Consider the following 13,067-nt stretch of genomic DNA (forward strand, 5'->3'; position numbering starts at 1 on the left):
TCTCTGCTCCCAATGATTTCCAGTCTGTAACCTACACTATGATATCCCAATAAAAGGTGAAAAACCCCTTAAAAAAAAAAAAGAATAATTGAAAAAAGAATATGCTAGTCAGGGTTAGGCGATGTCGACCAATTTGGCATTGTATGATGTCTAATGTGAAACATCGCGATGGGAGATGGCTATGAAATAATTAATAAATTCATAACGAGTGAATTATTTGTAGCCTGCCGTTTCTGACCCGCATGGTCTTTATTTTACCCATAACCAAATCATAAATAAATAAAGATAAGTTCCACACAAATTACTTCACTTTTTTACTTTTTCCGCTGGACTCTGGCATGAATAGTGATCTTTGGTGATGTACTGTAGTGATCTTTGGTGATCACTGAGTGATCTTTGGTGATGTACTGTATCGATGATTCGATATCGATGTGATCAAACAAAAAATCCGAACCCAACTCGATTTATTTATTCGACTCTGAGTCGACTATTTCACTAAAGAATCAATAGTTTTAAACACAGTGCACTTTTAGATTTAAACCTTAGCTGGATGTTTTCATTCACTTAGTAATATGTTACACACTGCATGGAAGCTCATTTTCAAAGAACCATAATAGGGGCTCTTTAATGTTACATTCACACCAAGAAAGCCTTCAATGTCTATTTCAAGAGTTCACACTTAGCCGATGATTTATAAAAGCTTGATTGGCATGCTGTCCTGGGAGAGAGCCCCGAGCTCAAGGACTCCTCGAGTCCAAGGCTTCCTCCCGTTTGGCAGAGCGAGAGGGGAGCCTGAGCTTGGTGAATCTCAGAACTCCCCTGCTGCTGTAGCTAAGGGAACACAAGGGTTAGATAAATGCTTGGTTTTTATGTATATTGAATGTCTTTGGATGGTGGGAGGAAACCGGCGCACCCGGGGAAAACCCACGCCGACACGGGGAGAACATACAAACTCCTCACAAACACCTACCGGTCCTGGGGGGCCAGGGCTGGCAGTGTTCTTGCTGTGGGGCTCGCAGTGCTGTCCACTGGGCCGCCGTGTCGCCCAGTCAGAGGTAAAAGAGGAGGAAAAGGGGAGGAGGGGGGTTTCTTCCAAACGAAGATAAAGTGAATTGAAAACTGTGGTTATTTATAGTAGCTTAGGTATCGAATGATTGGAAGATACTGATTAGCAAATTCAAGACCAGCCGTGATAAATCATAAGCACGTGATCCTCTCGAAATTAGTTTATGAATAAACTTCACAAAGTTTTAAGTCAGCTGAAAAGAGTAATGCTACATATATTTAATGTACACGTATGCATGTAATTTTCCACCAGTGATTCAAACCCATTCCCGCTGCATTTCTTGCTTTACTTGTTGAGCAGCGGAAATGCAGTTTTATCTGATGCCATGATGTTGGCATGACTAGCTTGTTTAGCCAGTCATTTTATTCAGAGTTTGTGCGCGCCAGTGACCTCTGCATGACTGCATCGCTTCCATCAGCGGCTCATCCTGTCGTTCACTAAAAGAGAGGGATTCTTTTCTCTCTGATAATACAGAACAAAAGAGCTGTTGTCAGTAGATCTGGATTAGCTTTTTTGTGCGTCTCTCTATGTGTGTGTGCGCACAGAAAGAGCGAGCGAGAGAAAGAAAGTGAGAGAGAAGTGGTATCAAGAGATCAATGAATGAGCGTCTCCGAGAGCTGTATTACTGTAAGCTTTGTAAACAGCGTTCTTCCTTTTGTCTGTGCTTTTAAGAAAGAGGAAACCATTCACACCCCCGTACATCAACACACCGTCCCACACACACTGCACACATTCCTGTTAGGCTGACACAGCGGGTTAGTGGATGTATAAACACTACACACCGGGATGAAAAGAGAGATACGAGCAGCTGAACTGCCGTGGAAATGCCTTTTTTTTCCCTGTCTCTCTGTTGGGATTCGTTCACATATGCTTGTGGCTCTTTTATGCATCAAACTAATTAAGCGTGCAAAAGAAAAAGGCATACACGATCCGTATTGTTTCAAAATCTAAATGTACTCTGTTTAACATCTAAACTGCTGCTGAGCCTGTGTTAATACTCAGAGATTTCAAAGGGGCCATATCAAGAAAACAGGATTTTCCTTGCTCTTTTGAAATACAAGAGTATTAGATTTCAGTGCATGACTCGCCCTGCACCGTTTACGCTACAGACATGAATAATACTGCAGATTGTGTGCCTTGTTGAGGAGAGCCGTGCTATTACTTTTCAAAGCGTTATGAGCTACGGTTTTTGAATAGCGGGTGATTAAAAGGATAAAAGATGCCATAGATGTACATTTAAAGGAGGGACCCGAGCCATGAGATTTGTGGCAGTAAACAATGGCCTAGCGACACCTTAACAACTACTTAGAACACCTTAATGCCATGATGTACTTTAAAGAAAAATAGTTTTTAATGGTAAAAATAAGTTTTGAAAAGGCTGAGAGATGGTCTGAATTATTAATCGAAGGCTATTTTCACGCACATTTTGGCAGTAAAGCCAGCTCTGGAATCAGATGTAAATCTCCAGCACTTACGCCAGAGGTCTCAAACTCAATTTACCTGGGGACTGCTGGAGGCAGAGTCTGAGGCTGGGCCGCATCAGGTTTTTCACAAGAAATTATTTTTGTCATAATTATTAATTTTTAATTTGTTTATTTTTTATTGTTTATTATCTTATTTTGTGTAAAAAAAAAATTAAAGATTTGAGATTGGATTCTTTTACACAAAATAAGATGAAAAAACAAACCAATAAAAAAAAATAAGAAAATCAATCAATCAATCAATCAATCAATCAATCAATCAATCAATCAGTCAGTCAATCAATCAATCAATCAATCAATCAATCAATCAATCAGTAATAATAATATTAATAATAATAATAATAATAATAATAATTAGATTTACTGTTATCTACCGTGCTTTTGTTACAGGAAAAGGAAGCTTGTTGTTGTCTAATTTGTAAACTGCCATACAGCTCTTAAATGGGTAGATGTGCACGCTGAAGTGCATGCTAGAGTGTGTGTGTAGTCATGTGATGTGCATTTACAGCGGTGTAGTATGGACGGAGATCTGTTCAGAAACGCTGGGTGAAACGCCGGTGTGGACGCTGATTGTTTTCATTCTAAAACGCCATTTCACAGCTAAAATGTATTACGGGGCCTAAAAGTCTTTAAAATCTCACTGCGGCTGATTGTGGGTGTATGTACATCTGTACCAGCTCTGCTAATCGACTCTCTAGTGTATTAATGTGTCTAATTTGGAGTTGTTAATTTGGACGCTATTCCTCTATTAATAATAAAAAAAATAGCACCGAGACAACAAATGGTAGCATTTTCAAATCCTGCACTTTGAAACATGTTTTAAAAAGTTAGTTTTTTCTGGCCCCGAAATGCTGTCAATCAATAGCCAAAACTCATAAAAAGTTGCCATTTTTTGAGGTTGACAGAATATCCCTTCTTTAAACAGAAATGCCAGCGGTTCGCTAGCTCACTGTACGTCAATGTCATTTTCTTGTTATTCACATATGAGTTCATGATTGTTGCTCCATCAGGAGACAGATCACAGTTGTGCTCGACTTACCATTGCCACATAAATCAATGGAAGGATGTTAAACTCAGTCTGTTCCTCTGTCAGTCACGGACCTCTGTTTAAAGGTCTTTCTTTTTTTTCTTCCACATTCTTCCAGGGCAAAAGCCCCTCAGAGTCTTTTAACCTTTGACTGCTCAGAGATTGTGCCTCTACCCCTGAGATGAACCTTATAAACAAAAGCAAGAAAAACTACCGGCTGTCCTCTTTCTCTCTCCTCCTGTTACCATTACAGCTTGTATATTCTGTTTGTTTTATATAGTAGTTGAATGCTTTATGGCTGTTGGTTCTTATTCCATGATTGAAAGGTGAGGTCACAGAAAAAGTGTAATGTTGAACTTACAGCACTTGTAGCATGTGAACAAGGAACTATTGGACATCCCATTTGAAACTTACATAAAAGATAGTTCATGCAGTAATCGATATTCGGTGTGGTATTTAGTGATTTAAAAAATGCAAAACAACCTCTGCTAATGGTAGCATGGTGGCTCAGCAGCAAGAAATTCACTGGTTCAAGCCCCGGCTGGGTCAGTTGGTGCTTCTGTATGCAGTTTGCATATTTTTGCATGTGCTATAGGCGAATAAGCGAAATTGGTCCTAGTGTATGTGTGTGAATGTGAGAGTTTATGGGTGTTTCCTAGTAATGGGTTGTGGCATCCTCTGCATAAAACGTATGCTGGAATAGATGGCGGTTCATTCCGCTGTGGCAACCCCTGATAAATAAAGGGACTAAGCTGAAGGAAAATTAATGAATGGACCTCTGCTGACCAAAAAGCTAGTCCAAAAAGAGCATATAGAAGCAAACACAAATATTAGTATCCGCTTGTTAGGTCATAACATATGGAATACTGTTTCCGGGTTCAAGATGCTACTCGTTTGAATTGGGAAAGTATGCTTATGACCACTTTTTAAGTCATAGCACATATTAAAGTGAATTTAATATATAATCATAGTGTATACATCAGTCTCTGGACCTGCTGCATCACAGACACCAATATGTTAACCATTTATAAAAAAATAATTACTTTCTGGCCTTCTGATATAGGCATAAATACATATAGATACATATATATATATATATATATATATATATATATATATATATATATATATATATATATATATATATATATATATATATATATATATATATATATATATACATAATTATTTTGCTTTTTTAAATATTTCCTAAATGATGTTCAATAGAACAAGGACATTTTCACAGTATGTCTGATAATATATTTTTTTTCTGGAGAAAGTCCTATTTGTTTTATTCAGACTACAATAAAAGCAGTTTTTATTTTTTTAATCACCATTTTAAGGACAAAATTGTTAGCCCCTTTATGAAAATGTTTGTTTCGAGAGTTTACAGAACAAACCATTGTTATACAATAAATTGCCTAATTACCTTAACCTGCCCAGTTATCCTAATTAACCTAGTTTAAATGTCACTTTAAGCTGAAGTGTCTTGAAAAATATCTTGTCAAATGTTATGTACTGTGATCAATGCAAAGATAAAATAAATCAGTTATTAGAAATGAGTTTTTAAAACTATCATGTTTAGAAATGTGCTGAAAAAATCTGAAAAAAATGGGAAAAGCCGGAAAAGTTAAGTTAACTATGTATGTATATATATATATATATATATATATATATATATATATATATATATATATATATATATATATATATATATATATAGCGATTTTGATTCTCAGAAGTATGACATCGCTTTGTAAACATTTATTATTACCATTTGTTGAGTCTTATTTAACGTTACATTTAGTGGATCTTTTGTGTTGTCAGGATCCATTCAAAAACTTTAATACAGTCAAAAGTCCTTAAAAATGTCTGACCTCTATAACATAACATTCATAAAACAGTCTCATATTTACGAGTGCTCTCCATTACACAATAAAAATATCAGTTGATTAACAGTTGTGTTGTCCATTTATTTGTGCTTTATGTAATATTCATCTCTGCTTCGACAGCTTTAGATGTTGAATATTTAATAGTATGAAATAATATTTACAAGCGAACCCTTAAAATAACAGAAAAAGAAATTAGATAACAGCTTATTACCAGTATTGTACAACCCAATCAGTTTAAAATATATTAAAATATATTTCAAATATATATTATAAAAATTATATCACAAGTAAAATATTTACCTGAAAGATTGCTAAATTTAAAGGGATAGTTTGCTGCCATCATTCACTCAACCCTCACTTGTCAGAAATCTGTCCGAGTTTCTTTGATCTGCTGAACACAAAAGAAGTTATTTTGAGAAATGTAAGCATTGACTTCCATAGCATTTGTTTCCTACTATGGAAGTCAATGGTTACAGGTTTCTAAAATGTTTCGAGGTATCTGGCCAAACTTTCTCTTTAACGGAGAACTGTTATCAGTGGGGTTTTCTTTAAAATGAACTTTTAAAAATATCATTAAGTATCCTGTGATGTTTTGTTGTAATTTTGCTGCATGTTATGCCATGATATGTTGAGATGTTGATGTAATTTAATCTAGAAATGTAAAAGAATGTCTGCAACTCTTTACAATAATGGTTCATTGGTTAATGTTAGTTAATGTTAACATGAACAGACAATTAGTAATACATTTGTTACGATATTTAACCAACTTTGTTAATGTTAGTTAATTTAATTCAAGTTAAATCGTTCTCAGTTGCATTAACTAATCTTAACAAGCACAATTGGGACTTTAATTATGCATTAAGTAATGTGGAACTATAATTAATACATGCTTTACAAGATTATTCCTACTTAGTTAATGTTAGTAAATACATTAACTAACGGACCATTGTGTACATCTTTCACCAGTGTTTCTATGAGCAGTCCTTTCTGTTGTCCTTAACAATGGCTGCAATACTAATGTGTGTTTACACCCCTTCCAGCTCTCGTCCAGGACGCCCACCTAAGCGCTCCTATGGGGCCAGTGTTCAAGAAAGCCCCAGAATCCTCCACCACAGAGCAAACCTCCTGTCTCCAGCCCTGCTTTCACCCACAGGTAAACCCTCATTGAGTGCGCTGAAAATTTAGATGAGCCTCAATTTCCTCACTTCAACACATATGAAAAGTATATGCTTAAATCAGTCCCTCCTCTGCCGTCCTTCTGCTCATCTTTCATTCTGTGCCGCTCTGTTCGGTCATCTTTCATGCACCTTCTTTTTCCGGGTGACAGTGATGAATGACACACCCCAGCGGGATCACTCATCCATCTGTTCATCCCTCTCTATTTCCCTCTTCCTCTCACTGGCCAAAAACCTCGCAGCCCCCTTCCTCTCGTCTCAACTCCAACGCATCGGGAAGGGTGGACGGATGCTGAAATCGGCTCTGTCTTTAAGAAGAAAACATTTATTACACTTAAAAGTTATGCGTTCTTCCCACATTTAGATGAGTATGGCTAATTCTTAGGAAGCTAAAATGATGTCAGACACTTTTATGTCATAATAGTGTGGCTAAACTCCACCTCCACAGAATATGATCAACACTTAGTTCTACATCACTGCATGTTTAACCCCGCACACTGATTCACACTATAGTAAGGCAAGGCAAGTTATAAAGCACATTTCATACACAATGGTAATTCAAAGTGCTTTACACAAACAAGAATAAAAGAAACAAGACAATAAATATGATTAAAAAATTACTAAAAACAGATTAGAATGTGTTAAAAAAGGTTTTAAAGGATAGAAAATGAAAAGAAAGACAGAATAGTGCAACCTGTAGGCTATAGCACAGTGTTCATTCAGTCTTGCTTTAAATGTGCCTTTTGTTGGAGCACATCTGATCATGTCTGGAAGTTGATTCCGGTAGCTTAAGGTGTGACAATGGCGGTGGTGACGACATGGAGACAGATGGGATCCAAATGCAAGAAGTTTAATAGTTATTAGCAAACAAATCCAAAACACCAGGCTAAATCGTAGTCAAAAAGCATGCAGGTTCAAGAGTAACAAACAGAGTGTCCACCAAGGCAAAAGTCTTCCAAAAATCAGTAGTCAACAAAAACAGGCTCAAAGGTCATAACAGAAACGCAGATCAAACAGTGAGAAAATGCTTGGTAAGGCAGCAGATGCTGTCAATACTTCGCACTAAAGCTGCGTTCCAAATGGCACACTATACATTATGCACTCATGCACTATGTACTTATGCACTTACACGCTCAACAGGATAGTATATGTATGTAGTGGCGTCCCAAATGGCACACTAATGTTTTTTACTAAGCGGAAATTCAAACCGCTTTCCTGATGACGTTTGACGGTCGCCAAATCAGTGAAATAAACAACCGAATTATCAAATAATACCTGCCGTAAGTATTGCCGCATTCACCATCGGGAGGCGCTATAATCACTCTCGTAGGAGAATTTTGCTTTCACCATCCAAAATAAATAAAGTTATCCAACATGTGCGTCCGATAGCTCCGCCCCTTCCGGTACATAAGCAAATCGTTGAGTGCGTGAAGTTTCCATCATTACACACTTCATTTTAGCGGCTGAATGAGTGCATCATCCGGGTAATTAAAGTGCACTTATTTTTAGAGTTTTCAGTGTGAACACACTACTTACACTATTTATACTACAAAATAGCGTAGAATAGTGCATAAGTATGCGATTTGGGACGCAGCTTGAGTGTTTGGTATGGCCAGGTTAATATGGCCACCAAACAGGAAGTAACCAACGAAGAACTGGCCGTCAGAATTCCGATGTGGGCTGGATGAGCAGAATTCCCTCTGCTGGCTGGATGAGTGGTTGTCAGTCCTGTTTGTTACCGAAGGTGGATTCACCCTGCTTTGACTGAACTCTTGGAATTTTTAATTTACTTGATCCTAAAGATCTGAGGGATCTATTAGGTTTGTATTCAGTCAGCATATCTGTAATGTATTGAGATCCTAGGCCATTTAGTGATTTAAAGACAAGTAGTAATACTTTCAATTCTGAGTGTACCTGGGAGCCAGTGTAAAGACCTGAGGACAGGTGTAATGTGCTCTGATTTCCTGGTTCTGGTCTGAATCCTGGCAGCAGCGTTCTGGATGAGCTGCAACTGTCTGTCTTTTTGGGAAGGCCAGTGAGGAGTCCATTACAGTAATCCACCCTACTGCTGATAAACGCATGAACAAGTTTCTTTAAATCCTCACTGGAAACAAAGCATCTAATTCTTGCAATGTTTTTGAGATGATAGCATGCTGATTTACTACTGACTACTAAAACTCATGTCTGACTCCAGAATCACCTTATCTCTGTTCCCAAATGCAATGACCTTCAGTAGGTAAATAACGACAAGCAAACTCAGAAGGTTCCACCTTATATTACTCATTGGTTCCTCTTTTTGTTAAGTGGCCTTATGTTAAAGTTGGTCTTATGTTAAAGGTACACAAGCTGTCACTGGGGTGGTACCTTTACAAAAGGTACAAATTTGTACCTGAAAGGTCCATATTAATACCTCAAGAGTAAATATTAGTACCTAAAAAGTACAAAAGTGTTCCTCTTAAATTTTTTGGTATACTTTTGAGGTACCAGTATTGACCCTTTATGTACAAATGTGTACCTTTTGAAAAAAATACCACCCCAGAGACAGCTCGCATACCTTTATTTCTGAGAGTGTATGCACTTGCATCAAAGAATAAATACAATGTACTTATTATGTTTTAAAGTATTGCAGAACACTTCTGGTGCTCTTGAGGTGGGATAGAGACGGGTTTGGTGGTATGGGTGGGTTTTAAGGGTGGGTTAAGGTGTTGTTGCAATGTTAAATGCCAGAAAACAAATCTCACACTTGTTTATATAGTGGCATCTTTTTAAAGTGGCAAGCTTTAAAAAAAATGAGTAAACTAATGTAAGAAAAACAAAAACTAAATTAAATGTATTATTTACAAAAATCTTGCCTGATTGTGTGCTTGATTGACACAATACATAGTTTTTTAGATTTATTTATATATATATATATATATATATATGTTAAAATGCGCATTTAGGACTTAAAAATGTATCCGTTCCGTGTTTCTGAATCTTCAAAAATGTCTGTAATTCAACTTTTGCTTTCAGTTTCTAGAGCTCGTATGCGTTTTTGTATTACTCTTTTATTACATACAACTTTTCTTCTGGTTTCACAGCTGACAGCGCACGCACAGCCGCGGTACGGAGATTAAAAAGTAAATAACTGATTCATTAATCTGAACGATTTAGAAAAACTTATACTCGGAAAGGATGAAATGACATCTAAACTGGCTGCAAAATATATATACAGCTCTAGTAATGGTTAATCAACACATTTGCTTTATTAAAAAAAATCTACTTGCTTTATTCTTTCATTTATATATTTTTTAGAGATATTGTCAGTTTGATGAAATTTTTTGATGAAAAATGTACTTTTCTGTAATTTATTTCTCATTTGCTGATTATTTTATTAATTTGATGATGTTAATATATTACATGGGCTATTTTTTGTACATATCTAAAATGCTTTGGCATTCAAATTTGCTTTGAACTTTAAGGAGAGAGTGAAGCAGATTTTACCTGTCAGTGGGTGCACATGGCTCCTGAATAGCATAACAGTATTTGATTTTGAATTCAGTCTTTTTACCAGTGTTTGTTTTACTTTAATGCTTTATTTTAGCTTTTATTAAGTAATAAGTAATTTAAACATAAATTTGTTGATTTCAGCTTGATAGCAGCATTTCTAATTTTAATTTCATTTGTCTGAGTTTTAATCAGAAGTTCATATTTCATTTTATTTCAGTGAAAAAAAGATATGTAATAGTTATTAACAATAACAGTTTCACGACAATAGCAATACCAGTTTATATAGGCCAATGTTAAGAGTTAATTTAACAATAAAATAATGACCCCTGTTTTACTGAGGTCAGAGGTCTATAAATATTTTAATGCATGTCTTATTTATTTGCTTATGTATATCTGTGCCTATTAATACCACTGCAGAAAGAATCCGCGCACACACACACACACACACACACACAGGGACAGAGTTGTGGGGTCACCATGGCGGATGCGCTAGACTGTGCAGTGATGTGCTGCCGTGTTTGAGCTGTTACCGTGGAGATGTCACTTAGAATCTTGGCATCATCAAGTGCCAGATGTCAGGACTTGTCAGGAATGAGAGCAGGCCAGTTTGCTTTGATTTGCCAAGTGCTCAGTCATTGTTCTGGGCCATGACAGTACAGCAAAAAACAAAACAAAACAGAAACACACACAGTTGCACCATTTGAGTGAATTGGTAATTGTATTCTAACAGCGAGACAGGACAGCAAACACAATGAAGACACAACAGTAGTTTACTTAAGAGTCTTTTTTTTAGGTTTACAGTATAAGAAAAAAAAAACGTTTCTTTCATAACAGAAATTGGGATGCTTTTCAGGTTTGCTTCTCTTTGGACCAACTGTCTGTTAATAATCTCTTATTTTTATTGAATGAATTTAGTATTCACAGTAATATATATTATCTGACAAAAGTCTTTTCGCCTATGCAAGTTTTAGCAACAACAACTAATAACTTGACTTTTAGTTGATCATTTGGTATCAGAAGTGGCTTTTATCAAAAGCAAAGGCCTCTAGATTACGCTTATTTTACTAATATACAATATTATCATGCCTCGAAATATTGTACAGTATAGAATATAAAGTCATGGTGCTGTGGAAAAAGAATGAATATTGTGTGTGACTCCCATGAGCTTGGAGGACTGCATCCATACATCTCTGCAATGACTCAAATAACTCATTAATAAAGTGGGATGGCAAAGAAAGCGTTCTTGCAGGACTCCCAGAGTTCATCAAGATTCTTTGGATTCAACTGTAATGCCTCATCTTACCACAGACATGCTCAATAATATTCATATCTGGTGACTGGGCTGGTCAATCCTGGAGCATCTTGACCTTTTTTCCTTTTAGAAACTTTGATGTGGAGGCTGAAGTATGAGAAGGAGCGCTATCCTGCTGAAGAATTTGTCCTCTCCTGTGGTTTGTAATGTAATGGGCAGCACAAATGTCTTGATATCTCAGGCTGTTGATGTTGCCATCCACTCTGCAGATCTCTCGCACACCCCCATACTGAATGTAAACCAAAACCAGGATTTTTCCTTCACCAAACTTCACTGATTTCTGTAGGAATCGTGGGGCCATGTGGGTTCCAATAGGTCTCCTGCAGTATTTGTGATCATTGGGATGCAGATTAACGGATGATTCATCAAAAAAATCTACCTCCTGCCACTTTTCCAAATGATCAACTAGAAGTCAAGTTATTATTTGTTGCTCTTCCAACTAGGGATTGACGACAAGACTTTTGTCAGGAAGTGTAATAGTCCTCTGTTTTTTACAGAAAATCAAAACAATCTCTGGATTTTTCTCTGAAGTATGAGACAATGGATACAGTATAAAAATATTGATGATATTAAAAATATGATATTAAAGTTCTTTCTGACTTAAATTATTACGTTGAATCAAATCAAGTTTTCCAATCATCTCAAGTTATATAAATATGAAGTTACACTTTAAATAACTTAAAAAATGTAGTTAAAAATGATTAACTTATTAAAATGAGTAAAATAAACATAAAAATACGACCTTTTATCAATACATTTTTACAGTGTATAGTTTCTCTTGGTTTGAAAGATCATGCAAGTATAATTGGATGTTGACATTGATTGGAGTCTTTTATCTTGCTATTCTTTAATCTACTTCCACTGCACATTAGCCTTGTTGGGATGTTTTGAATTTTTGGGATTGTTACTGGTTTAGGGCACTGACAGACAGCAGGTGGTGGTGCCAAAAGACTGAGAGGAGGAGAGGAATGAGATTCAGCATAGGGCTGCATGATATTAGAAAAATCTGACATTGCCATATTTTGTTTTTCTGCAATATATATTGCGATATGAATACGATTTCACCAGAGTGCTTAAATAGCTGTTTGGAGGGAAAAATCATTCATTTAGATTGATTGGGGTGATTTTTGTAAGGGTGTGAATCATTTATAAAAAATAATAAACAAATGATTAATTTATTAAGCAAGCAACTATAATTACAGTAGAGCAAAAAATTTAAAATAAAGTAAAACAAACAGTGCTTTATGGTTTTCAAGAGAGTCGAACTGTATTCAGGTACAGAAACTGAATAATCAAATGTAAAATAAAACTCTATAATCTTTATTGTATTAATAATTCAGTAAAATTATTCTTCATTAAAGTTAAAAATGCTGTACATTATTATGCCCAAATGCTTTACAAGACATTATGCATCTCGAAATGCCTTTAAAACACATGTAAATGATAAAGTTTCACTCTGTTATGGGTTTACTTTGCAATGACTCCTCAAATCTTATGTATTCTAAATTGTTGATCAACTATAATCCCAACTCAACTTGCATATCCTGCAATAAGACTATTGTGGATACACAATTTGCAATATTGATGCTGAAATTATATATTGTGCAGCCCTAATTCAGCTTTGC

At 36.0% G+C, this 13,067-nt stretch overlaps 1 protein-coding gene across 6 annotated transcripts in view; it reads left to right on the top strand.

Moving 5' to 3' along the window:
* The window catches only part of dachb (dachshund b), a 103,954-nt gene that overhangs the window by 59,954 nt on the left and 30,933 nt on the right, over positions 1 to 13,067 (top strand). For all 6 annotated transcript variants that reach the window (XR_012407203.1, XM_073952698.1, XM_073952648.1 and 3 more), the window contains 1 exon segment: positions 6,507 to 6,619. Coding sequence is in view for 2 of the 6 variants with exons in the window: in XM_009305776.5 (XP_009304051.2) it covers positions 6,507 to 6,619 (113 nt within the window). In the remaining 4 variants the exon portion in view is untranslated.

This window comes from Danio rerio, chromosome 1 (assembly GCF_049306965.1).
Source record: "Danio rerio strain Tuebingen ecotype United States chromosome 1, GRCz12tu, whole genome shotgun sequence".
Lineage (NCBI taxonomy): Eukaryota > Metazoa > Chordata > Actinopteri > Cypriniformes > Danionidae > Danio > Danio rerio.